We start from the raw sequence: 25,619 nt of genomic DNA, 5'->3' as shown, positions 1-25,619 counted from the left end.
GGTTAGTGTTGTGTTAGTCCTTATTTAGGACTGAAGACCGCAGTCCTGTCCACTTCAGTTCTGCATGTCCGTCCTAAAACTAATAAAGTTCGGTTCTTGATGAAACTTTATTTCTTCATTTTTTTAATCAGTTCTAATACTGACAGTCTGAAAGACCAGTCCTATGACAGGATTAATCCTTAAAGTTTTTTCTTTTTTTAATCAGTGCTAGTACTGACAGTCCAAAGAACCGACAGTCTTAAAGACCGATCCTAAGGCTGAACTGGACCGAACAAATAAAGACTGACTCAACACTAATTAAGTTTATATTTACAAAATAGGATTATTGATCGTTTTCTTTCTTAAAAGTTGGCTCGAACCGATATAAAAAAGTGAAAATACGCAAAAAAATTCAAATCAAAAAGTATATAACTTCGGTTTTTTAAGCAACTTTATATTGTACCTAGAGTTGATATTTTCTAATGAAAAAACTACGTTTAAAAATTGAAAAGAAAAAGCGTTGTTGCCTGTAGTGTTGTATCGATCCTTATTTAGGACTGACAACCACATTTCCTTTCAGTTCAGTCTCGATCCGGTTCAGTTCAGTCCTGCATATAAATTCTAAAAACTTATAAATTTCCGTTCTTGATGACGTCACTCTACTTTATTTATTATTTTTTTAATCAGTTGTAGTACTGAAAATCTTAAGGACTGGTCCCAAGGAGTAATAGGACCGGCTCTATGACTGGACTGGACCGAATAAATAAGGAATGACATAACACTAGTTGCGTGTGCTCTTTCTTCTTTTTAGTACACTATTTAATAGGACGTCGTGGTGTTAACTTCTCCCTCTGAAGTAAGCATTATCGCCTATCTTTGTTGTAAATTGTTTTAAAATGCATTATAAATACATATGAATTTAAATATAATTGTAATTTATTTTTCCTGCACTAATATCGTTTTAAATATAAAAGTTAACCTCTTTATTGCAGTAATTCATTTTCTACCAATCCCCCAAACAATTATATAACAGGCAGCTTTGCGCTCTTCTTTACCATTAACCCCTGCCCAAAGCAAGTTAACTAAGTATATATACATACATATCCTGCGCAGGGAAACCCCGGCACGGACATATGTAGATATTTGTAGACTTTTGACAAGCTACAACGTATATGTATACTCCAAAACTACTATATCGACAAATCCTAGACCCGTCTAAGACTCTTATAATTTTTTTCCTCTTCTGTATGGACTGGTCTTGTACTAAAATTCAGTCTTGAATAACATCCCTTTTGATCTGGTGCTGCGTCATTGATATATATATATATATATAAATTTAAGGGGGGTTGGAGGAATTATTGAATTTTGGGGGGAGGGACCTTTTTTCTACAAGAGAAAAAAAATAATTAGAAAATGAAAATTCGCTCCATTGTCTAAATTTCGGCTTATGCCTTGAATGTAGATCTGGACTGGAATATCTGTAGATACAAATGTCCTGGCACATGGGAAGAAAAAATAGTTTATAGTTAGTACAGTATACCATTGTGATCATATGCCAGAAATCAGCTCAATCCATATAGTAGTTTGGGAGTCTACCTATACGTTGTAGCTTGACAAAAGTCTAAAAATATCTACGTATGTCCATCCCAATTTTAGGGGGACATTTGTCCTAGCCCTGCGCAGGATATATATATTTTTTTTTCAATGGCCCTGTACTTTATATATTCTATATATGAATGAAAGTACACAAGAACCAAGACCGATAAGCAATATTGCGATATAGCCTTACAACGACTATGGGGTCATACATTTATGATGTCCGGGAAAAAGTACAATTTTTGAACATCTCACCCCCTTCCCCTGTCTGTGTAAGTCCAATACTTGATACACTCCCTCAGATTGGACGTCGGGGCGTCCGCAGGGTTATACTTTTTTGTACGTGCCTGGGGGAGGGGGCTTTAAACTTTTGCTCCAATGCATTATTTGGTCGCTGTTTTAAGAAAAGAAATCCTTACAAAAAAATTTTACCCTCTATTATGTCAAAACCATTTCTACCAACCGAACATTTTTTATATTATAAAACAAATATTCCTTCGTTTGGATCGGCCCTGGTGATATACCCCTGAAAAATACTAATCTATGACTGGTTTCGCGAATATTTAATAAATTTGAACATATGATTTTTTTTAAAGAGATTCTAATGAAAGAGGCGACAGACATATAAAACAAAATAATCACCTTGAATTCTGATTGGTTTAGAATATGTGAAATGCGCTATGTTCATCTTTTGCACGCGTAATTGTTTAGGGATGGGATTTTTGCAGATAAATATTACAATTTTACTCTCCTTGCATTCTACCACATTTATTCATATTTTGATTGAGGGTGTTGAATGAGTGAACATATTCGAAATACATACTTTTTGATTCATTAATCATTATGATTTTAACCTGCATGTTGCCTCTTTCCTTTGACTTCTGTCGTGTGAATATTTATGGCATTAGTTATAGGGTCTTGGATTTATACTACCCAAAATTTATGAAGAATATGGTTAATTTAATATGGAATAACTTTTACAAAAAAACAAATAGATGTAGAAAATTAGAGAAAATAGTTTAATAGAAAGAGAGATAGATAAGACTTTACCGGATCACAAAGATATATATTTTAAACTACAAAATTCCCTTTATATGGGGAAAAAGAACATAACAGAAAGAATGATTACATTTTAGAAAAAGGAGTATCATAGAATCCATTATCAAAGTACTCATGGGGCTTCTTTTCTACAACATTAGGCCAATTTGGATCTCCTGGATATATAGCAGGCCTTGTCTTGAGAAATCTAATTCCCCCTACACGAGTCCAATCAGTCGTTGAGTACATGGTGCTATAGGTAACAACCCAAGAGAGCGCAAGGAGGCGAAACGAGTAGGATGCAAGGGTACGATAAAAAGTAGCCATTTTGGGAGTTGTAACAGTTGCCACTCCCTGTAAAAAGAATTACAATTTAGAAAGGATTCAAAGCCTGAAATTCAATTAGTATTAATAATTTCACAAGTCAACAAAGAAAAATATTTTGAATTCGATATTCAACTCTAGTAATTCGTGACACGTTGATAATGAATCTGTAATTTGTTTTTTCATATCGAATTAAAATTATGTTTTCGAAAATTTTCCATTTGAACTTCTTGATCATTTTTACTCTTCTTATCTGGGCTGCGGAGTCAGAGGCGGAAAATGTGTACTGACTCAGACTATTACTATTAATTTATTCAACTTGAAACTAATTTATTAGTTTACTTCACAAATTTCAAACGTGCTCTATACTACTTTATAGTTTATACAATAACAATTCTCAATTAAAGTATAAATTATTATGTTACGTAGAGCGAAGCCATGCTAGTCCATTACTAAGTCTTGTGAATAGTCAATGTCACTAGTGAACAGTGTAACGTTGCAACGAGAGGTTGAGTGTATTGCCGTTCATCAGTTATGAGTTCATAAATTATGTTCAGAAACTTATTAATAAACTAGCAAGAGATATGTCATATAATTATTGACCAATTTTATTTGTTGTTCATCATGTTCAATATCTTATATTCTAAATATTTCAGATATGCCTGGCAGCATTATTCACTACATATAACTAATAACTATCCCAGTGTGGGATATGGATGTTAGGGTTACTTTTCTCCGAAAAATTGGTCAATTTTACCTAGTTATTTGATTTCAATAGACTGACAAAAGAAAACTAAACTATAGTAATTCATAATATTGCTTCGAAGTTGACATATTTAAAAAAAAATATGAGTAGTTTATAGTCTACTACTTGTTTGTAAAGTTGAACTTGAAACTCTCGTCCTTTCGTTGCTGTTGTTATCAAAATGGTATCACTAGGGGCTTTTTAGGGGTTTAAAGAGCCCACCAAACGTTTCTAAATCTTAGCCCCCCACCAAATGTTACTAAATCTTTAAAAAAACCGAGTATAAATATCTCCTGAACGACTTAGAATTGTTCTGAATTTTGACACACTTAATCTACTCAGGAGAATGAGCTTGTGTCCCAAAGATCATCCAAATATGAGAGGGTCGATTTAAATGGAATGACCCTATAGCTTTAAATTACATCTATATTTATATTCTCTGCACTCAAATGACTCAATAGTACTTGGGTATCCTATAAACTATATTATTGTAAAATAGTTGTGTTTTTTTTTTTTTTTTTTTTTTTGGGGGGCAGTTTTTACAATTGTGGATATGAGGGGGATATGTTTCTGCTTATGCAATCAATGTTACATTTTGTGCAGAAGAAGAGGATTTTTTCTTGCGAAAAGAGAGAGGGAATACCTTAACAAAATCGAATCTATTTCCAAGAGTAAGAATGAATTGAAAGAATTTAAAAAAATCGGAATAGGTTTGAAGAAACTCCAGTAGTCGACATTTTATGTACAGACTCTATAAAAAGTGTAAAAACACTCAAAATATTATCATCCAAAATTCTCAAAAACTAGAATAGATACGATAAAATGAATTAGAGATTCGTAATGAGTGCGTCAAGTACAACTAGAATTAAATATAGAATTCAAAGGATTATTGCTGGAAAAAAGGAAAAATTAGTTGACTCCAAGATTAATACAAATACATATTTCTATTAACCTTGGTTAACTCGGGTAATTAATTAATAAAGTGGATGAGAATGATTCTACTCCATTGGCTTTTACCCTCTCAAAAAGGTCCATTGGTGTTCTGAAGACTCTTCTTATTATGTTGACTCTGGCCTTATAATATCCAGGATGTGTCGTAATGTCTAACTTAGCATCTTTGGAAGCTAAGACTTGATCCTTGAGCCAACGACTCCTGTACACTCTGTCTGCTTCCTCAAATCCACCCCATTTGGGATCTGAACGCCGCACGAATCCATAGTAAGGACCTTGCAGATTTAACACTTTGAAGCCAAATGCATTGTTGGCAGAAGTAGCACTTTGAACAGGCATTATTCCAGTCAAAACACACCAGGGATTGACAAGAGAGAAATGGCGAAATCGATAGTGGATCGGCAATGGGCAATCAGATGCTAACTTCTAACACCTAAGTCCCTCTCATGACCTCATCGTCTTTTCTTTGCGTCATAACTGAGACAAATGAGACAACAAAAACGCGCTTTTTGGTATGCTTGACGGGAGTGCAATAAAATTCTATCAAATATTTATAAAGTAAATGCTTTTAATTGAAACTTTCACACCTCATATCGTACCATATCAATATTCCATTTCATTTTTTTGAGTATAACCATTAAACAATTATTCTTTCAATGACATAGAATATGTAGGATATATTTTTTTTAATTTAACTCAATTTTTATATTGAAATGCATAAATTAGTTAAAATATTAAATAATATATATTTATACCAATTTTGGCAAATAAGAGGAAGCAAATCCATTTTCTATCAAACCAAAATGGTTTCAAAAATTGTCATGCCATAATAAACAGCTTTGCCAAAATAATTTTAAGTAATAACTCTATTCCAGTAATAACACAGCAATTTTTTCACGCAAATATTTGTTTCTGAAGCGAACATCCGATTTCATATAAAAATTTAAGAAAAGTTTTTCATTGAAATTAGAATTGTTTGATGGTTAAACTTTCTTTAAAAAGTAATTTAATTACATGTTATAATGGATAAACTTAAACAAGGAAGATCGATCATTGGAAGGTAAAAATTACCCTAAAAATGAAGGTTTATATAGTTAAATAAAAAGTATAGTAAACTTAAACGAAACAGTCAAGTGAGCTCAGCTGGCATATTAGAGATAAAGTCAAGTTTTGTGTGACAATAAGAATAAAATAAAGTTAAAATAGTCTAGTTAACTCTCAAACTAGAAGAGCTAAAGTTACTTGATATGTATAATTTGAATGATATAGTTGTTTAACGTTATTATAAAATTATGTAGTCAAGTAATATTAATATAATTTGTTGTCAGCAGTACAAATAAAACTATGAATTTTGTACTTAGTAGTATTAATTTAAAGTATTTACTTTAAATTAACTTTTTGCATTCCCGTCAAGGAAAAAAAAAAGAGCAGTGTTCCCTTGTGCGTGCGCAGTTTTTGAAATGAAATCATGTATGAGAGTCATGACGTCACTCATGACTCCTGAGTTCTGAATTTGAAGTTTAATAGTAGAGCAGTGTACGTAACCGTCAACGGACTTTGAATCGGGGATTTTTGCTCCTTGTTGAGAGTGGAGAATTTGTTGGGTGAAGTCCTTTTTCTGGTTTGGGACTGAAGTATGTCATCATTCGTACGTGCCGTGTTATCAGCTTCAGGGGCTTTAAAGCCTAAAGAGGACCTGAGCGCCACCATAGCCCGCCTTGAAAATAAAGGCGAGGAGCTGAAATCCTTGCTGAGAGTGGAAGTGGAGTCCCGCTACGAGAGCTTAGGGTCCACAAAAGGAATCGAAGAAGCTATTGATAAGTTGAGTGATGTGAAAGCGGAAATGGAAAGGATTTGGAGTGGGATTGATGTGGAGGGTGTGGAGAGCGGCTCCCAGGAGATGAAGGACCTCTTGCACAAGTTGGAGTCTCTCTCGGGAACCATTCTCCTTGCTAATGAAATGAAGGAAGCTTGGACTCTGATGGAGAGGATCGATGAGTATTTGGCTCAAGAAAAGCCCCTGGAAGCCTCTCAAACCTTTTCTCAACTTGGAAATCTATTAAAGAGCATTGAGTGTGTGGATGAGGATCATATGAAAGCCTTGAGTTCTATTCGCCAAGAGTACATCACTTCTTTAGATATCCTCAATCATTCTCTTTCCGCATCTTGGGATAAAAGTGTGTCCATTTGCATGGAAGAGTCAAACTCCATTCTATTTCTTTTCTCCTCCTCAAACCTACAGCCTCTTATTTCTGCCATGCACAATGCGGATCTATTAACCAATAAACTAAAATTGTTTGCAAAAACTCTTTACAACAAAATTCTCAAGTCCATTATGACAAAGAGCTCCACAATAGTTTCCAAATCTAATGTCAGTCTTCAAATATCATACCATGCTACTGCAATTCCTTCTACATTTGAAATATTTGATAAACTCAAAATCATTTTTCACCTCTTGTCTCTTAATCCTCTCAATATAACTCCAGATAAATCATTCATAGTATCCATTGCGGAAGTTATAAAAGAGGATTTCATCAAATCCATTATCAACGATTTATTAAGTAATTCTGTGCCTGATTCAAATCTTGGAGACTTTAAAGATAATATGGGAAATGTTGTTGATGGATTTGAAAGTTTTTTGAAAACTATAGGATTTTTAGAAGAGAGTAACAATGAATTGACAAATTATATCAATGATATAGAGACTGTTTTTGTCAATAAAAAGCTTTCTTCTTATCTCTTCGAAGCACGAACCACTATTAAACAACCACTCTATGAAACAATTCGAGTTTCTAATGATGTAATCAAAGAGGAGCAGGCACTTTTAAAATTAAAATCTAAGGTGCATACTTTTCCCATCAACGAAGAGGATCTTCCTCTTCCAGATAAAGACATTTTCAAATCAAGTCAGTTTTCTTTTCCAAATTGCCTTATAAGTAAATCCGTTTTGGAACTAAAAAATATAATATATAGAATATTAGACGAGGCCGTTGAGTCCTCCTCCTCTGATAATGGGTTTCTTTGTAATCGCTTGGTACAAGGATCCAGATACATTTTTGAGCTTTATTTGAACATGATCAGCATAGTGCACGAAGATGACTTCAACAAGTTGCCTCAAGTGTCAGTGGTGGCACACAATGATTGTTTTTATTTGGCACACCATTGTATGCTCTTGGGCATTCACTATAGAGACTTTATTCCACTTGATACAGAAAAAGGACAGTATTTGACCTACATTGACTTTCTTCCCTATCTTAGAGAAATGGGAGAAAAAATTCTTAAAAGACAAATTGAAAATCAAAGAAACTCACTCCTCGAACACGTTAAAGGAATGGATATCAATTCTAAGTCCCCTGAAATTGTTCTTAGAAGAATATCTCATGGGTTGCATCATTTGAAAAAAGTATGGTATAGCGTTTTACCCGACAATGTTTATCCAAGGATCATTGGTACATTAATCAATGCCGTTCTTGAGGAGATTATTATTAATGTTATTGATCTGGAAAATATTGTAGCAGATTCTGCTTTACAAACCTATAATGCGTTTTCGGAATTTGCGGAATCACTTCCACAAATGTTTATTGAAAATAGTCAGCCTATGAGATATGTGAGATACTGGCTTAGATTTAAAGAATTAGTGTTTATACTAAATGCTAATTTGAGAGAAATTGAACATCGGTGGGCAGAAGGAAAGGGCCCTTTAGCTTCGGAGTTTTCCGTTGACGAAATAAAGCGTTTAATTAGGGCCATTTTTCAAAATACAGAACGAAGAGCCACTGTACTATCACGAATAAAGTATGAGTCTTAAAGATTCCGTTTACACCTGGTTCTATTTTCATTGTCTATATATCGTGTTTAAAGCATAATAAAGTTTGAATTCTTATTTTTTTACTATAAATTATTCACGCAATGTGTAACTTTTTATATCTAATAATTACAGTATATATATTATTTATCGTTTTTCAGTAAGTAGTATCATGTTGTTTTACAGGTATAAATGTTGGAATCAGAAAAATCATTAAAGCGGATAAATTATGTCATCGAGATCGAGTTTAGTAAGATAATAATTGATCAATGGCATAAAGATCAAATTTGGTGAGAGAGATCCGTATTTTGATTCACTTAGTTTCAGTTTTAGGAAGAGGGGGGTTAATATTTTGAAATTAATGTTGATAATTTTTTTAAAGGATATTTTTGATCTTTTCTTAAAATTATTTTGTGAGTAAGGAATTTAATAAATTAGCGAATCCTCTCATGGCTCCAACAACTTGAAAGACTGAAGTAGTAATGTTGTGCTCGAAATCGATCCGTAGTAAGATTTTCTTGGCCAAAACAATAGGGGTATGTTGTATATTCAAGTAATACCATATTCTCCGCGAATCTGTAGGTATACATAGTGTCAAGCAGGGGCGCAGTTAGGATTTTTAAACTGGGGAGGGAGGTGCACATTAATTACTTTAATGAATATAATTTGTTAAATCTGGAAGGGATATTTTGGGGTTTACTTAAAGTCTGAAAGGAACATTTCCTCTCAGTAATGGCGCCCATGGTGTCAAGTATTTTTGATTTGAGAGTCCCTACTTTTAAGATACAGTCTAATTAAATAAAGCAAAAAATTCTCTAAATTCGAAGGATTATTAACCCAAGGTACCGTAAGGACACTTTCCCGAAAAAAAGAATTAATGTATTTTATATATGCTGTAATACTATTTAATCATAATGTCGATTCATGTTATTCCAATTTTAAAAGATAAAATGTGTAATTATTCCACACGAATTGTAATAATTAAGTATATATTAATTAATTACTATATTTGACTCTAAAAATCTGAAAAAGGTATATAATTGTTGGAGAAACAAGGGCCCAAGTCTTGCAAATAACAATGTAAAAAATATTCACCTAAAAAATACGAATATCGGCAACGGACAACAGGATGCATTATATAAATTTTTGTGTTTGCAAGGTAACGCCTTGATAAAATGTTGCTTTTGTAACTTTACTAGAACGAAAAATTGGGTATTCCCAAGAACGTAAAGATTTAGCGTATTGTCATAATTTCTGTTATAACAGTTATAATAGCGGTTCCAACTAATTGCTGGAGCATTATTATAATAAAATGACCGCATTAATTAATTAATATTTCTTGGCATGAATGGAAATCATAATTTCATAGAATTGCAGCATGAATGATCACAAAATAAGTGTAGTATTTCTTTCGGCAAAGTGTTTTAAAACTCTAAGGTACATCCATGTTTAACAAATAAAGAAACTAAGACAAATCTAATATAAAAATAGAATATCTTAGGAGTTTCATTTATACATTTTAGAACTTCCTTGAATATAATTTTGTAATTCGACATTTTCTTCTACAACCATCCGATAATGAGTGTATCTCCTCAATATTAATATAGCATCAATATTAACCTATCTTTGTGAAAAACTTTTGATGAATGAAAAAAATATGTGATGCAACCCTCAGGTTGAAGCTAGAATTACGAGATAGTATGTTGATTAAAGATATATCGAGCTAGATCAGAATCGGAGTAGTTTAATGGAAGCAAAGCCCTATTAAAAGAGTTACGTTACGAGATTTGAGCGCCCCCTTACAACAGATATCAAATGGCCCAAAAAGAAATTGAATGGTAAAAAAATGATTTTATTAAGCTTACATACAAGATTAATTATTATAAACAAATGGAATAATTACTTTACTAATTATCTCTTTAATTTACTTCATTTCGCATACACATGCTTCGGTTTCCGAAAGAAGAAGAAGCTAATATTTTTTGGTAATTGCAATTTGCCTTTGTAAATGTATGTGCATTCGGATGCAGTGAAATATAAAATTTTATAACATTTTGGGACATTTATAGACGACTTAATTAATGGAACGGCTACTTCAGTTATTATTAAGTTAACAATTTTTTTTTTTTTTTAATTGATAGACATAAGACATAATAAAGCCTCTATTTTTGCAAATTTATCGAAACAGTTCAGTTCTTGGTACAATAGATTAATCCTCCAATGGACGACATATAGTTCCCTCAACGAATCTTAACTGAAGTGAATTCTCGATGGTTTTATTAGACCGAAGGCGGATTTTGGAATGCAAAGACTTGCAACTTCAAATTATTAGCTAGTCGGAGTTAAACACCGAGGAGAGGCGCATTTTTAATATCTTAAACTTTGATTCTGTGTCCTGAATTTTGACATCTTTCTTCTTCAATTTCTACTTTTATTTCTGTTTCATAGACTCCAAGTTGGATTTGTAGGTTGGTATTAATATCCTTTAGATGCTTTACCTCTGGAGAAATATATGTAATAAATATGAGACAATTATTATTTTTTTAAAGATAAAGTAACTAATGCAAAAAAAAAAAAAAAATACCATTATAAGAAATTTCATATTCTATTGTTAATTAAATTAGATTCATGTCCACTAAGTCTATTTCTCCATTTTCGGAAGTAGGAAGCTCCAAAGAAAGTGTAACGTATATACGATCCTGAAATTGTGGAGATCTTTTTTTACCTGAAATTTGATCTAAAAAAGTTGCTTGACACTTCCTTACTAATTTAATTTGCTTAGCATCACCATTGTTCTCTGGAATGAAAAAGGGTTTGTCGGAGTTTTTGGTGAGCCTTGGAACTTCAGGTTTTAGATGTTTAAACAATGTTGAAATAACTTACGAGTTGAAATTCTTTATAAATTGATTTTCTTCAAAATGTTTAGGGCACAATCGAGAATTATCTGAAGGTTTCCAAAGATTTCTTTTCGTTTTTAGGACCCATTGCCTTCCAAGGAATTTGTCCCTTGGAAATGAAAAAAGTGTAATCCCCTCAGCTCCAGAGCGACTCCTGTAATCTAATTTGTAGAGTTCTTCACCTAAAATATATTATTAAATTTTGAATGTTTTGGGCCGTGGCTGAAACCCTCGAGGAAGTCAGCTATCGTCATGGCGGATAGCCCGGTGACGTAACTTTACTTATTATAGCCAGGCCTCTGATAGCATGGACATCTCTAGACGCCCATGCCCACAGCTAGCTAGGACTCTGAATGGAAGTAGCTATGTATGCAGCTTCAGGGCGCACAACTTATGTTTTTCTTCATATTTTGTTTGTGTTCATTTTCCCGCTCCGGACTCGACAAAAAAATTATAAATTTCTTGACATTGATTTTGAGGAAAGATGGTTGTATCCACGGATAAGCCTCTAAATCTTCCATGGGTGGAGAAGTATAGGCCCAAAAATCTCTCAGAGTTAGTATCCCATGAAGATATTATTGGAACAATTCGTCGTTTCGTAAAGGAGAAGAGAACTCCACATTTACTCTTTTATGGTCCTCCTGGTACAGGTAAGACTTCTGCAATCCTTGCCGCTGCCAGAGAAATTTACAGTGAGGGTGGGATGAATTCGGCCGTCCTAGAGTTAAACGCAAGTGATGATCGAGGTATTGATGTTGTTAGAGGACGTATTCTTAATTTTGCTTCGACTAAAATGGTCAACTTCAGTGGTACGAATGTGCCGTTCAAACTTATAATTTTAGACGAGGCTGATGCGATGACACAGGATGCTCAAAATGCCCTACGGCGTATTATTGAAAAGTTCACAGAGAATGTTCGCTTTTGTCTCATTGGTAACTATTTGTCTAAAATCATTCCCGCTCTCCAAAGTAGATGTACACGTTTTCGATTCGCTCCTTTACAGTCTGAACAAATCATTCCTCGTCTAAGGGACATAGTTGAAAAAGAGTCCTTAGAACTAACTCCTGATGGAGAAAAGGCACTTTTGGCTCTTGCTCATGGGGACATGCGTAGAATATTGAATATTCTTCAGAGTTGTTCTATGGCGTTCCCTGTTGTTAATGAAGCTAACATTTATGCTTGTACTGGGCATCCCCTCCCTTCCGATATTACGAAAGCACTCGAGTCTCTTCTCAATGACAAACTCTCAGAATCCTACCATAAAATACAAAATGAGCTTCAAACTAATAAAGGACTCTCTTTGATTGATATTCTTACTGAGTTACATCTCTTAGTTCATAGATTGGAAATACCCAATAAAGTGAAGGTATACCTGTTAATTAAAATGGCGGATGCAGAACACAGAATGCTTAGTGGTGCTAGTGAGAAAATGCAATTGGGATCCATTGTTGGTGCATTTCGAATTGCCAGAGAAATGATAGCTAATGAAACTGACGCCCAATTGGTGGCCTAATACTTTTTATACAATTATTAAGGTTGCTTATTTTATTTTTTTCAGTATTCTAATTTTTATTTCAATTATTTTACATTGCTATATTCAAATATATTTCATTTAATAAACCTATCTTAATTTGATACTCTTATTCACTGGCAATACAAAATCATTGTTCTATTAAATAGAAATTATTTAGTAGTTAAGTCCTTCAATTGAGTATAAGTGTAGTCTGCTAGATAAACTAGATAATATGTTACTTTTATCAATCATAATTATACGGTAAATAGGGTGAATTATTTTAAAATTAAATTTAAATCTGCAAAAGAGCAGGGGGTCTCTCTAGAATACATTTTGTACAGCCTTGATTTTTTTGTTTAGTCTTTATAAGGCTTATTCTAGATAAATGAGAGATAAATTGTTTGGGCCCAGCCAGGTATTTAATAGAGAACTCAACAATTGATGACCTTATTTGACAGAATTATAATTAATATTATGGATGCGGAAAAAATGGCGACAACTCCCTAAAAAGAAAAATCCAAAAATTTAAAAAAAAATCTTCGAGTCAGTAAACCCATTAAATAATTTCCTGCTAGAAAAATTAATTACCCGTGACCCGTGGGTATTTCGTCAAAGTTACGGACTATTAAGAACCTCTGATAACAGGGATAGAAATGACTAGTTCTGCCCATTAACTGAGAGTTTTTGTCCATGTACCATCAGGTTCAGTTTTTGCAGATAATTTACTCAACCATAAGGACATGGTAGATAATCTAAATGTATTATATAAAATGAAAAAATAAATCAGTCTAAAATTTTGCTAAATTATGAGGTTTTCTTTCATTCGTAAAATCATACCTAGAAAGCAAGTCAAATAATTAAATACAAATGACAAATTCAGTCTTATAGGGGGGTGAGCTTTTACTATCTAATTCGCGCTAAACTATCAACCATTTTTCAATTAAGTAGTAACTAAAATGAATTAAACATCCACAACAATGGTTGAGCCTCTTTCGTTTAGTCCGTACTGGTAGTTTTAATCGCACTACTTAATAATAAGATAAGGATTTATTCGGTAATATTCATAGTCATTCTCAAGAATATAATAAAATCTGGTTTGAAAGTTACTGGATGAAAAGCAATATCCTCTATAATTTAGGCAGAAAGCTTGGAAGAGTATCAAAGGCGGATATCAATGGCAATATTTGAAAATTATCTTTTATGGCAGAAAAAAAAGAAAAGAAGCGGGATGTAATTCAAGAATCGAATGAACCAATGGAAAGCTAAAAATCGGCCTTCCTATGAAAAAAATAATAATAACTAAAAAAAGGAGAGAAGAATAATACCAAAAAAGTCGAATATCATGAAATGGAGTCTTTAATTTCCCCCTTTCCATGTACAGAGAACCAATGAAAATGCTCTTTTTCAGTATTTATTTGAAATTTTTAAATTTGATATTTTTTTTTTTTTAGTAGATAATCTTTTGGTTGAATGAATGTCTCTTTGATTCCCTTTTGAGGGTATTTGGCCATTGATTCCCCCACTCATCCTTTATTTCTCCCCCTCTTCCCTTCCCATTCGATCCAGCTTCCTTACCTTTTTTCCCTTCTTTTCTTTTCTTCTTTTTCTTTTTTTCCTTCCTCCTCTTTTCTTTTCTTCTTTTCCACTGAGAATCCAATTTATTCTTAAAGAAATTCGCAAAGCTGTGACTCCTTCTTCCCTCAACTTCATTCCATTTTCCTTGCTCACTTTCAAATTCCTGGACAAAGCGAGAGTCCCATTCAAAGGATTCATCTAGGGGCGGTGAGTTAGAATAGTAGAGACCTGACTTCCTTGCCTCCATTTCCACTCCACTTTGGACTCTTTCCCCCCCCTTATCTTTTTTCTTGCCGAGTCAAGTTGAGTGGAGTGGGGTTGACAGTCTCTGGTTCCCCTCCTCCACGGAAGAGGTGTACATAGTGGGAGTGAGAAGCACTAACGTTTGCTGCTCTTTTTCTTCCTTAGACATGACTGAGGATCCAAGCAAGAAAGATAAGAAAGATGCTCCTGCAATGGAAGGAAAGGAGAGCGATGAAGGGAATTCCAAAGAGTTGATCCAAGTCAATGATATTAACCATAATATTGAAATTGAAGACGACTCGGATTATGAGAAGCTTATTGCCCTAAGCTTAAATGCTACTGTTGCCGAGCGCCTTAATAACATATATAAAACTGGTAAATGTATTCTCTATTTTCTACCTCCATTATAGAGTGTTTTCACTCGCCTCAAGCATTGCATCTTAACTGAAGCAGAGGCCATCTTGGGGGCACATACAATGCACACATTTTTAATGAAGGACCATGAAATAAGTTAATAAAAAAAAACCATTGAATACTACTTGATGCCAATGATCAATACTGATATTTGGATTAAATCAAAGTAATTTCCATTGAAAATCCCTTTTAAGCGTTTCAATTTCAAAAATTCACTTTTTTTTCATCGATCAGAGACGAGAAAAGTTGGAAAATATCAATATCTTATTTTTTCCATTTTAATAGTTTATTTATACCTATAACATGGAAATAAGATTGTAGAACGATGTAATGAGGCTCTGATATACATATAATAAAAATGGTCGATGATTGTCTACACTATGGATAGACAGTAAGGTTTAAGTCCTTTTATTTGTGTGTACCATTTTCACATCCAATAGTCAACTGTTTTCCTTAATATCAATGGAAAAGTGGTTTTATTCTTATACAGCTTGATTGGTTAGGCCCCCAAAATGGCAGACATCAACGATGCTAACCTCATGAAAACGCTCTATTCTTAATTTAGTTAGTGTGTAATAATAATAGCACTGATCTCTTTCACAACAAATCTGCAAGCTGTATTTCATTCCCTAAAAATTTAAGCTTATTCAAATTGCTTGGATATTTGCGTGTGTTTTTTTGTTACTTTGTTGTTTTCAAAAATCAAACAAACTTAATTGAATTGCTACATCAATTTTAATAAAATGAAGGACGAGCTTATTGTCATAGCGACTGCACTCAATTTTGTTGCAATTGAAATTTGACGCTCTCATAGGTCATTGCATCTTTATTCATGATCAAACAAGTTCCTTTCTAGTTAGGATAGCTCTTCTTGGTTAACTTCTTTTTAGTAGTTGCTTTATCTGATAGGTTAGAAAAAAGTGAACTACGAGAATATACTCATTATAAGTGTATAATTAATAAAAAAATAATATCTAAACATTGGTTTACAGGTAAATTGTCCCATTCAGATTTGGATGGCAGAGCTTTGGATGCGCTTAAAGAATTTGCAGTGCCAGGTGCAATTGCTGTTCTCAATCAATTTCAAGATTCCAATCTAGAACACGTCACCAACAAGTCAGCCTATTTGTGCGGAGTCATGAAAACCTATCGTCAGAAGTCTCGGTCTGTAGCCGTAAATGGTACTGGATCCTCTCAAGCGTCCAATGATGTATCTAGTAACTCATTAAATGGGTGTTTGGTGAAGGGACCAGATGAGCAAAAGATAAAGGAAATTTTGGAACGAACAGGATACACATTAGATGTTACTACTGGACAGAGAAAATTTGGAGGGCCACCTCCTAACTGGGACGGGCCAGTTCCAGGCAATGGCTGTGAAGTAAATTTATTATTCATTATTGATCAATTTGTTTAAAAGTTCCTTATCGTACTTTTTTGGACCTAGTCCCATATCTTTATTACTTAATAATTTATTTCCAAAGCTATTGCCTACCTACTTATTTTAAATATTTTTTAAATTTAAAGTTTTTGAAAATCGATATTTTCCAATAGAATCAACCAACAATTCATACAATGAAAAGATAATTTAATTATCAGGAAATTATTTTGTCCGATTTCAATTTTCTGATTACACGAAGAAAAAGAAAATTTTTAAATTCAATTTAGTTCATATAGCTTGTCTTATTGTTCAGTAACTGTTTTTCTTGATATTTATTAACACTGAAAAAACGGGTTTTATTTTTAGGTTTTTTGTGGTAAAATTCCTCGTGATCTTTATGAAGATGAACTTATCCCATTATTTGAAAAATGTGGTACAATTTGGGACCTAAGACTCATGATGGATCCTATGACTGGACTTAATCGAGGGTATGCCTTTATTACATTCACAGAAAAGGGAGCCGCCCAAGAGGCTATGAAAAAGGTAAATGTAATATAAATATCTTTTAGGTTGACCCACCATTCAATTTTCTTTCAATTAAACGAAATTAATCATTGAAGATCCTTATTTGTTGGAGTTAATTAATGAAAAAGTCAAAAAAAAAAAAAAAAAAATATTTTTTTTTATATATTTCCCATGTTGAAGCTTTTCGTTCTAATGCATCAGGCTGGATTTGTAACTTTTTGTGTAAAATGCTACATCTTTTGAAGGTATTTGAAGTATTTATGGAAGGGTTTCTGTGGTTAATGTAAATACTTTTTAAAAGCTCAAAAATAATTATTTATCTGATTGACATTACTTGACACCATAAATTTGGTATTTTCAATTTTTTTTTTTTTTCATCATATAAACTATGCATGGTATAAACAAATAATTTATAAAGATCTGTTCTGCATTGTATTTGTTGATAGGGCAAATGATTTTTTTTTTTTAATATTATGATTTGAAATTAAATAATTCAACTAATTTAAGTAGTTAAGTAATATTTTATGAGTAAACGTAGGAAAGGAAATAACATTTTCAACTTAAATAATTAAGTTGCTTTGTATAATGAAATCGTCTAGTTACATGATCTTTATTTTGATGTGAATGCCATGAATGGTTGTATTTTTTTGTCTTTTTATCTAATTTTATTTTTTAAGGTTCTTACAAGTATTGCTAGTATTTTTTCTGCAGTCATATGTATACTGAATTTTTATTCTTTTTTTCCGTAAGCTCGATTCACATGACATGGGTGCTGGCAAATGCCTTAAAGTAAATGTTAGCGAACCGAAAACTCGTTTGTTTATAGGAAATATTCCTAAATGTAAAGACAGAGACGAAATCGTTCAAGAGTTCGGTAAATTTTCAGGTAAAGTCTTAGGCATTACTTAAGGACTTCTATGTAGTCCTTTTGTTTATGGAGAAAAAAAAGTAAATATTATTTTCTTTCTTAGTCATTTTATTTTTTCTATTTTTTTAAAATGCTATTCCAAGATTTCTGAAAGTTTCCTTAGATTTTCTGTGACTTGTAACTTCGTGTCATCTTTTTTGAACTAATTAATTTTGTTTCAAAGTTAGATATTATACTCAACTTTTTGCACTAGTGCTAATATTCTGACTCAAGGTTTTTTATATAGTCATAATGTTCAATATTTCAAAATAATCATATTGAGAGGTTAATTCATTCTATCAACTTTAATTATTCTAATATACTTTTTTCATTTTAAGTAACTCATTAATTAATCATTTTCTTTTTATACAATTTAATGTTATTAGATTTGAAGTGATCTATAATGCGAAAGATAAAATTAAAAATCAAATAAGTTGTAGATAGAATTAATACTATTTGCGTTATTTTATAATAAAATTATTTTTTGTATTTTTCTAGAAAAACCCTTTTAGATGTCAGGTTTTTTTTTTCCATATAAAATGGCATTTTTCATATAATTATCATGCCTTCATTCAGCTATTTAGTTGTTTATCTCATTCTTTAGCTAGGTAAAGTTCTTGATTTTCGGATTGATCTAAATCTACCTGAATTGGTCAGATATATATGTATATATTGTAAAATGCTAGCAACTTATGACATTTTCATTGCATATCAATGGTATTAAAGTACATCTTAACCTATGCTCATAATTACCTTAAAAAAATAATAACTTTGCATAGGTTATTTATGTTATTATTCAACTTTTAATGTTGGCCCTATAATTCATTTTAAATTTGTTTTTATTATATGAATTCAACAAAAAAAAAAAACGTTGATTACAGCTAAATGATCATGAATTACGGGGAGGCAGACGAATTGGTGTTACTATTTCTTTCAATAACCACAGACTTTTTATTGGAAACATTCCCAAGCATTGTGATCGTGACGAACTCATAGAAGAGTTCTCAAAGCACACACGTAAGTTTCTCTATTTAATGAGCGATAAAGTAAGATTTTTAAAGAGAAATAAATATAAAACATTAACCGCTGCTTGAATGGGAGTGTGCTTTGGAGTGAAATAATGAGCGAATGTGTGTCAATTATATTCCTAATCATCAATTAGCATCTCATAACCTTTTCAACGAAAGGCACTATCTGATATTTAATGAATAAGTATTTATGTGGCTTCTGTGTGTGTTGTTAAAAATCAGATAATTGTCCTTTGTTCAACTCAAATGTGGTTTTTATTTGATGATATTTTGTAGTAAAAAGTATCACAAGTAATAATAAATATGTATGTATATATATATGCGTAGAACTAAATATTATTCACTTTTATAATATAATATTTTATTATAAGTTATGTACGTACATACCTACACAGTTATTAGTTGATTTAAAAAAAAAGTTTAGTTATAATTTTTATTTTTGTTAGGTACACTACATTATAGATAGTAATAGATTTTAATTTAACCTTTTTCAATTTTGGAGAAGTTTTGTTTTAGGTCAAGTAGGTATGCAATCAGTTGCAAATAAAAACCATGAGTTGAACTTCTTGTAAGATCGGTTGGAGTCAATATATTAATGAGTAGAGCGCTTTTTAGTAGATACATTAATACACATACTGTTTGATTCTTTTAAAAATGACTTATCTGACTAATTGGATGTTATCAAATTATATCAAGTCCAATTCAAGAGTTCAGTAGTGATTCTATTTATATTTTAACAGAAAACCCTTTTATCATTTTTTATTCATCTAATTGGTCCTTACAAGACATACATGCTACATTTTTAGAAGAGGTATCTGCTTTGTTTCATGACTTTTCATTCCTTAATTTGTTTTGAAAGACTTAACAAACGTTGTTTGTTTTTCTCATAATTCAGTTGGATTATGCTCAGTGAAAAAAATTGTCTAGATTCTTATAAAGTGAATATAAATTATGAAAAGTTATGCTTGCTCATTAATTGGTGGTGGAATTTGTATTTTGGATGAGGATTATACCATAATTTGCTGATTTTTAAAAGTATGAAAGATAAACTTTTTAAATGCATTTTAATAATTTGAATCATTAGTAAAATAAATAAAAAATTGTTGCACTCCAATGTTTGTGAATTATCAATAAATTACTCACTCCAGCATGTCTTATATTAAGACTAACAGCTATTAAAGACAGCTAAACATTCTTTATGTGCTTTCAACTGATTTTTGTTCCCCATTTACACCATTATTTTTTTTCTAATAATTCTTTGTGATAATATATATGTATATAGGTATATAATATTTATCTTATCAAGTCGTTTGTTCGGGAAAATAAAATCTCAGTAGTTGCACCGATATGCGCCTAAGTTTCTTGTAGAAACATGTATTACGAATGTCTGATAAATTCACCGAATTTTTTCGTATTTCGTTTTTTATCTAGCCTATCTCATTTTAAATATGTGGTGAAGCCTATTTATTTTTGAAGTAATAGAAAAATAATGAGTAAAATTAATCGACATCTTTTATTTGTGGTGAATTTTTTCAGTTATCTTTGTTGCCTTATTTTACCGACATTCTTCTAAACTTTAACCTCTATGTTAGATAATGAGATATTAAATAATAAATTAAAGTTTAGATTCATTGCATTTAATTTTAAAGCTCCTTCTGTTTTGTTTTTTCATATACTTTTCTACTCTCTCCTTTTTTTTTTTTTTTTTTTTTTTTTTTTTTTATCAGAAAGAATTTTGAATTCTTTAGTATGAATTCAAATTTCTTTTTTATTGATTTCTCCATTAATTTTGTTTGATCAAATCGTTTTCATAATAATTTTTGAATTAAATATATGTTCTTTAGCCAATCTTAGGGAAGTCATTATATATAGCTCTCCTGACGACAAAAAGAAGAATCGCGGTTTTTGTTTCTTAGAGTATGAATCGCATAAAGCGGCGAGCTTGGCTAAACGTCGTTTGGAAACAGGGAGAATTAAAGTATGGAGCTGTGATATTATTGTAGACTGGGCCGACCCCCAGGAAGAGCCAGATGAGGATACTATGGCACAGGTATTTAACAATAGAATATAAGAAACAAATTGAGTTTCGTTTATGGTATAATTGATTTTATAAAAGTGAAAAGGTTTATATTTTCTTAAACAGTATCAAAATAAAAGGTTATCATATAGATATAATCATTGTTAATTAAAATTGAAAATAGGTTAAAGTATTATACGTCCGAAATTTGACTGTACATGTTACTGAGGAAAGGCTAAGAGAAACCTTTGAAACCTTCGGTGAAGTTAATAGAGTCAAAAAAATTAAGGATTACGGATTTGTTCATTTCGAAGAGAGACAGCATGCCATTAAGGCTATGGAAGAACTTGGTGGTAAGGTTCTTGGAGGAGCCAAAATTGAAATTTCTTTGGCTAAGCCTCCCTTTGATAAAAAGAAGAAAGAAGAAATGTTGAGAAAAAGAGAACAAAGAATGATGAAGTCTATGGCGTAAGTTTGATAAATGTTAAAGCAAACATGTTAAGTGGAGTAGTAGTGCAATTGTTTTTTTATAACATGAATAAGAATAATAGTGAAATCTTCAGAAAAACCTATTTATTACAATATGCAAGATTATACGTTATACGTACTTCAATTATTTTAATTTTTAATGTAAAAAAACTAATTAGGAAAAGTCTTAAAATAATAATATCACATTTTAAAAATAAACATGTATTTCAGAGTGTCTTTCCCTCCATTTCCCTCATTTACTCCTCCTTACGGGCATATGGCTGCTGGGATGTATGGGTTTGGTCAGAATGGCTCCTGGGGACGAGGAGGTAGCCATGGAAACAACAGAGGGGGGAATACGTGGTAATCCTGGTATGAACAGGGGATTTTTTTTAAATTCTGGTATGTTGCTTGTGTGTGCTTAACTGTGTTTGCTGCAAAACATCTGAATGATTTGCAATTATGTATGCTTAGCTTCATTTTAAAGTGTTTGATAATTATTAACTCTCACTTTGCTAATCCCTTGTATCTTCGTTTGAACTAACAACCTGTGTTAATTTTATGCGTTGGTACTAATGGCTATTATACTGTTCACTGGCTATGGATAGCTAAGTGTTAGTTTATTTTTCGATTATATGGGATGTATTCAATAATTTTGAACTTTTACTTAGTTTGATATTTGATATAACTGAATATTACATGAATTAAGTATATCAGTTCTTTTACATAATTGAGTTATTGTGTTTTTATTTGTCTGATGAAACTTATTTAATCTAATTCGACAATTCTTTCACTAATCTATTATCTTTATATCTAAGCAAGGTGTGGAAAAACTTTGGTCATGACGTCTCTTTGAGTCTCCCCTATAACTGATTTTCAATAAATATTTTTAACACAATATAAGTTATGTTTTCTCTATTGTTGTATTTTATCTAGTTTTAGAGCCCGATAATAAATGCAAATTGGATAAGGTTGTGTGTGTGCCTCTCTAATTTAAAAAAATAATTAATTTGGCTTTATAATTATTGTGTCTGTTAGTGTTATTGGAGATTATGATAATAATGTTTCTAAAAATGCAACTGTGAAATGTGAATCGTAGGTCATGACTTCTTTTTGTCAATGATACCAGAAGTTTAAATATAATCATATATACATTTTCATTATTTTTAGGGTGGAACTGGGGAGGATGGAATGAAGCCAATTGGCAACAACGAGGCTGTCCTCCAATGAATGCGTGGATGGGTGCTTCTGCGCCAAATGATTCATGGGGTCCTGGTGGTATTCGGGGATATCATCCTAACAATGCTGGTTATGTCAATTCTCAAAGTGGAAATGGTATTAACAATAATGGCCATTTCACAGGCAACTCTAGAGGAAGGCAGCAGCAGAGAACGGGCGGCTACACCCGGTGAAAATGGTGGTAAGTTTGTGTTATTTAATTTATTAATTTTTTTAATTTTTCTATCCTTAAAAAATAAAAGAATAATTGAAATATAAATGTCATAAATTTTAATAATTAATTCAAAAGTTTTTATTGCGCCTAAATTGTTTTAAAACATATAGTAATTTCAAATGTCAAATAAAGCTCAATAGATATGAATATATAACATTTTGTTAACGGTTTATTAGAAATTGATTTGATAATATTATGCTGACCCGGTATATATTTTTCATTTAAATAAAAAACTACTATTTTTGAGTACATGTGTGCGCGTCTAAAACTGAACACTCTGAAAATTTTAAAAATAGTTAAATAATTCTGTAATTTTTAAGTGATCGACGAATTAATTTATTTAACATGAAAGATGAGAGTCTTAGACACATGTCTATTCAATATGGCCGCCCATGTTCTCCACTACCAACTCCAGCCTGGACCGGAACTTGCTGCATGACTTGGCGATAAAGCTCTGGTCGAGGTTGGCTCAAGCATTCTTGAGGACAGACTTCAGCTGGTCCTTGGACTTGTATTGGACTCCCGACAGCATCCCCTTTAAATGCCCAAACACTGCGAAGTCAAGCGGCGAACAATCAGGCGAGTGATGCGGCCAAGAATTTTTTTGTTAAGCTTGTTTAGAAGAATCTTCGACCTTGCGAGGCGTTTTTCCTTGTCTACAGGCTTGAAGGCTTGACGAGGGATTCTCTTGTAGACCTTAAGGCCAAGATCTTTCTTAACTAGTCGGTCCATGGTCCTTCTGCTGACGTTGAACTCCCTGGAAAGGCCGCTGACGGTGACCTTGCCTCTCTTGTCCTCGACATACTTTTTCATAGCAGCAACCATTTCGTCCTACCTTCGAGGCCTTGACTTAGGAGTCCCTTTGGCTACCACGCTGTAAACGGTGGTGGGGCTGCAGTTCAAAACCTTGGCAATTTCAGTGGGAGTTGTTCCCCCGGCGGAAAGTTCCGAAATTGCGACTCGACTTCTCTCTATTTTATTGGCTGTTGTTTCTTTGTTGCTATTTAGATTTTGCTGGAGTTTTGTTTATAGCTAGTCAAGACCCTTGCCTCGAAGTATAAACTGGTTTCAACTCAATAAAATCACGAATATGTGCATGGCGTAAAATTTAAAGGAGTGTTCAGTTTTAGACGCGCACACTTGTATAAGTCATTCATTTTTTTAATTTTTTTTATGTGAAATGTTTTACTTGAAGTTATCACTTCATGAATATTGTCATTTAAACCTTCTATTTATAATCACATTGATGCTGTACTTCAATGTCAGCGCTACCTGTCTTTTGCTCATTAAAAAAAAACTAAACCAATTTTAAGTTAAAACTGTATGAGGGTTAGATAATTTCCGACCTGTGAATAAAAAGTTACAGAAAAGCTACATTTATTACTTCAACTATTTATAAAATATATATGAACTATATCAAAAAGAACTGCTTTATTCACAAAGGTTATTTTTCTATGTCACGAATTTAACTGTAATTAGTTTAAGTTCTTGATTTGTATCGTTTATAATTTTATCCATCTTTTATCATGGTATATTTCAGCTGAATTTACATATTCGATGATGGGTTTCTTTAGCAACCACTAAAATGAAGAAGAATGGACTTTAAAAATATAAAATATTTGAAGTATTTCGCCTCTTTAAAAATTATGTTATCTATTTAATCTCTTTTATTACTATTTTTTTTTTCTGGCTGAAAATTAGTAAATGTTAAGATTTTTTCATTATTGTAACTATTTTTGTTTGTTATGGACATTTCAATTGCACTTCAGAAAATTGAGTAAATGTGAAACAAGAAATTAGACGTGAAAAGCTTATAAAAATAATTCTCAAAAATCTCTATGGCAATCTTCTCTTAAATTTACACGTTATTCATACATGCACATTAACTATTTAAATCAATTGAGCGATCAAATTTTTTCCCACCAAAAATGGATATGAGTGTTGTATTAACCCAATCGAGTTCTTTTTTTTTCGTTGGAAGTTGTCGAATGAAGCTCGACGGACAAGAAAGTATGTACATGCGCCCCCTATCGAGATGTTCGCCAAGTACAAAGATACCGGCTTCACTTCGAGAGTTTTAAGTGTCTAATACTTAGCTCTTAGGATGAAAACGCCAATACAAACGACGACGTGATATGAACTTTTCCGAGTTTGACAAGATGCTATCGCTATTAAAATTTGAAATAGGATATATTGAATATAAATATGTGTAAAAGTTATATTTAAAATATATATATATATATATTGATAAATTTATTTTTGTATACACTTTGAAATTGTGTAGAAAGGCCGTTTTCCCTGTTATAAATATGTGTTTGCCCCTCCCTATTATCTATCTCCCCACTATAATTATGTAATCTTTATCCTCACCCATCCACCCATCTCCTTCCCCAATACCTACCTTTCTCGATTTTTTTCCTTTCTACTGTTTGTTTTTGGAATGGATTTTCTCCTAGTGTTGTTTAAACCAAAAAAATATTTACGAGATTTATTTAAAGTTTATTTCAAATATGACTTGAAGGATTTGAAAGATATAATAAGAATTAAACATTTTTGTTTCATTTTGGATTAAACTCTTTTTGAAGAATTATTGAAATGTCAAAAATAATAATCCGGTATAAATTAAGGGTTTTGTATGTTTTAAGTTATATTCTACATTTTTCGATATTCTTTCTTAATTTTTGATGTAGTAAAGTATATAAAAAACTGAAAAGAATTCAATTTAAAAAATTAATAAAAAAACTTGAAAAATATAGAAATTCC

The 25,619-nt window shown here is 32.0% G+C and overlaps 4 protein-coding genes and 1 long non-coding RNA gene across 11 annotated transcripts; 3 read left to right on the top strand and 2 right to left on the bottom strand.

The window, feature by feature from the left end:
- Positions 1-2,614: 2,614 nt before the first annotated feature.
- Positions 2,615-5,082, bottom strand: ND-B17 (NADH dehydrogenase (ubiquinone) B17 subunit). The gene is made up of 2 exons (XM_040713701.2): positions 4,700-5,082; positions 2,615-2,967 (listed from the first exon to the last, which is right to left on the bottom strand). The coding sequence occupies exons 1-2, from the start codon at positions 4,970-4,972 to the stop codon at positions 2,701-2,703; spliced, it is 540 nt and encodes a 179-aa protein (XP_040569635.1). The 5' UTR covers positions 4,973-5,082; the 3' UTR covers positions 2,615-2,700.
- Positions 5,083-5,848: 766 nt separating this feature from the next.
- Zw10 (Zeste-white 10) lies at positions 5,849-8,516 on the top strand. The gene has a single exon (XM_040713698.2). It carries the CDS (start codon positions 6,270-6,272, stop codon positions 8,439-8,441), a length of 2,172 nt encoding a protein of 723 aa, XP_040569632.1. The 5' UTR covers positions 5,849-6,269; the 3' UTR covers positions 8,442-8,516.
- Positions 8,517-10,516: 2,000 nt separating this feature from the next.
- LOC121119084 (uncharacterized) lies at positions 10,517-11,517 on the bottom strand. The gene is made up of 3 exons (XR_011780311.1): positions 11,322-11,517; positions 11,023-11,137; positions 10,517-10,938 (listed from the first exon to the last, which is right to left on the bottom strand). It is a non-coding gene; the product is annotated as an uncharacterized lncRNA (long non-coding RNA).
- A 73-nt stretch (positions 11,518-11,590) lies between these two features.
- On the top strand, positions 11,591-12,959 carry RfC3 (replication factor C subunit RfC3). Its single transcript, XM_040713700.2, has one exon. The coding sequence runs from the start codon at positions 11,820-11,822 to the stop codon at positions 12,846-12,848; it is 1,029 nt and encodes a 342-aa protein (XP_040569634.1). The 5' UTR covers positions 11,591-11,819; the 3' UTR covers positions 12,849-12,959.
- Positions 12,960-14,463: 1,504 nt separating this feature from the next.
- LOC121119080 (heterogeneous nuclear ribonucleoprotein Q) lies at positions 14,464-25,417 on the top strand. Of its 7 annotated transcripts, none has more exons than XR_011780310.1 (10): positions 14,464-14,630; positions 14,832-15,041; positions 16,073-16,458; positions 16,825-17,001; positions 17,734-17,869; positions 20,763-20,968; positions 21,120-21,403; positions 21,635-21,775; positions 22,574-22,823; positions 24,397-25,417. XR_011780310.1 is itself a non-coding variant. In XM_071888818.1 (9 exons), exons 2-8 carry the CDS (start codon positions 14,834-14,836, stop codon positions 21,768-21,770), a joined length of 1,533 nt encoding a protein of 510 aa, XP_071744919.1. In that variant the 5' UTR covers positions 14,464-14,630; positions 14,832-14,833; the 3' UTR covers positions 21,771-21,805; positions 22,226-22,408. The 7 variants fall into 7 exon arrangements, 3 of the variants coding, with proteins under 3 accessions (XP_071744919.1, XP_071744918.1, XP_071744920.1); XR_005864667.2 differs by having other exon boundaries at positions 21,635-21,805; XR_005864668.2 differs by lacking the exon at positions 17,734-17,869 and adding an exon at positions 18,772-18,907 and having other exon boundaries at positions 14,489-14,630.
- Positions 25,418-25,619: the final 202 nt, after the last annotated feature.

This window comes from Lepeophtheirus salmonis, chromosome 5 (assembly GCF_016086655.4).
Source record: "Lepeophtheirus salmonis chromosome 5, UVic_Lsal_1.4, whole genome shotgun sequence".
NCBI classification, from domain to species: domain Eukaryota; kingdom Metazoa; phylum Arthropoda; class Copepoda; order Siphonostomatoida; family Caligidae; genus Lepeophtheirus; species Lepeophtheirus salmonis.
The sequence above is the reverse complement of the archived record's forward strand: the minus strand, read 5'-3'. Positions and strand labels throughout refer to the sequence as shown.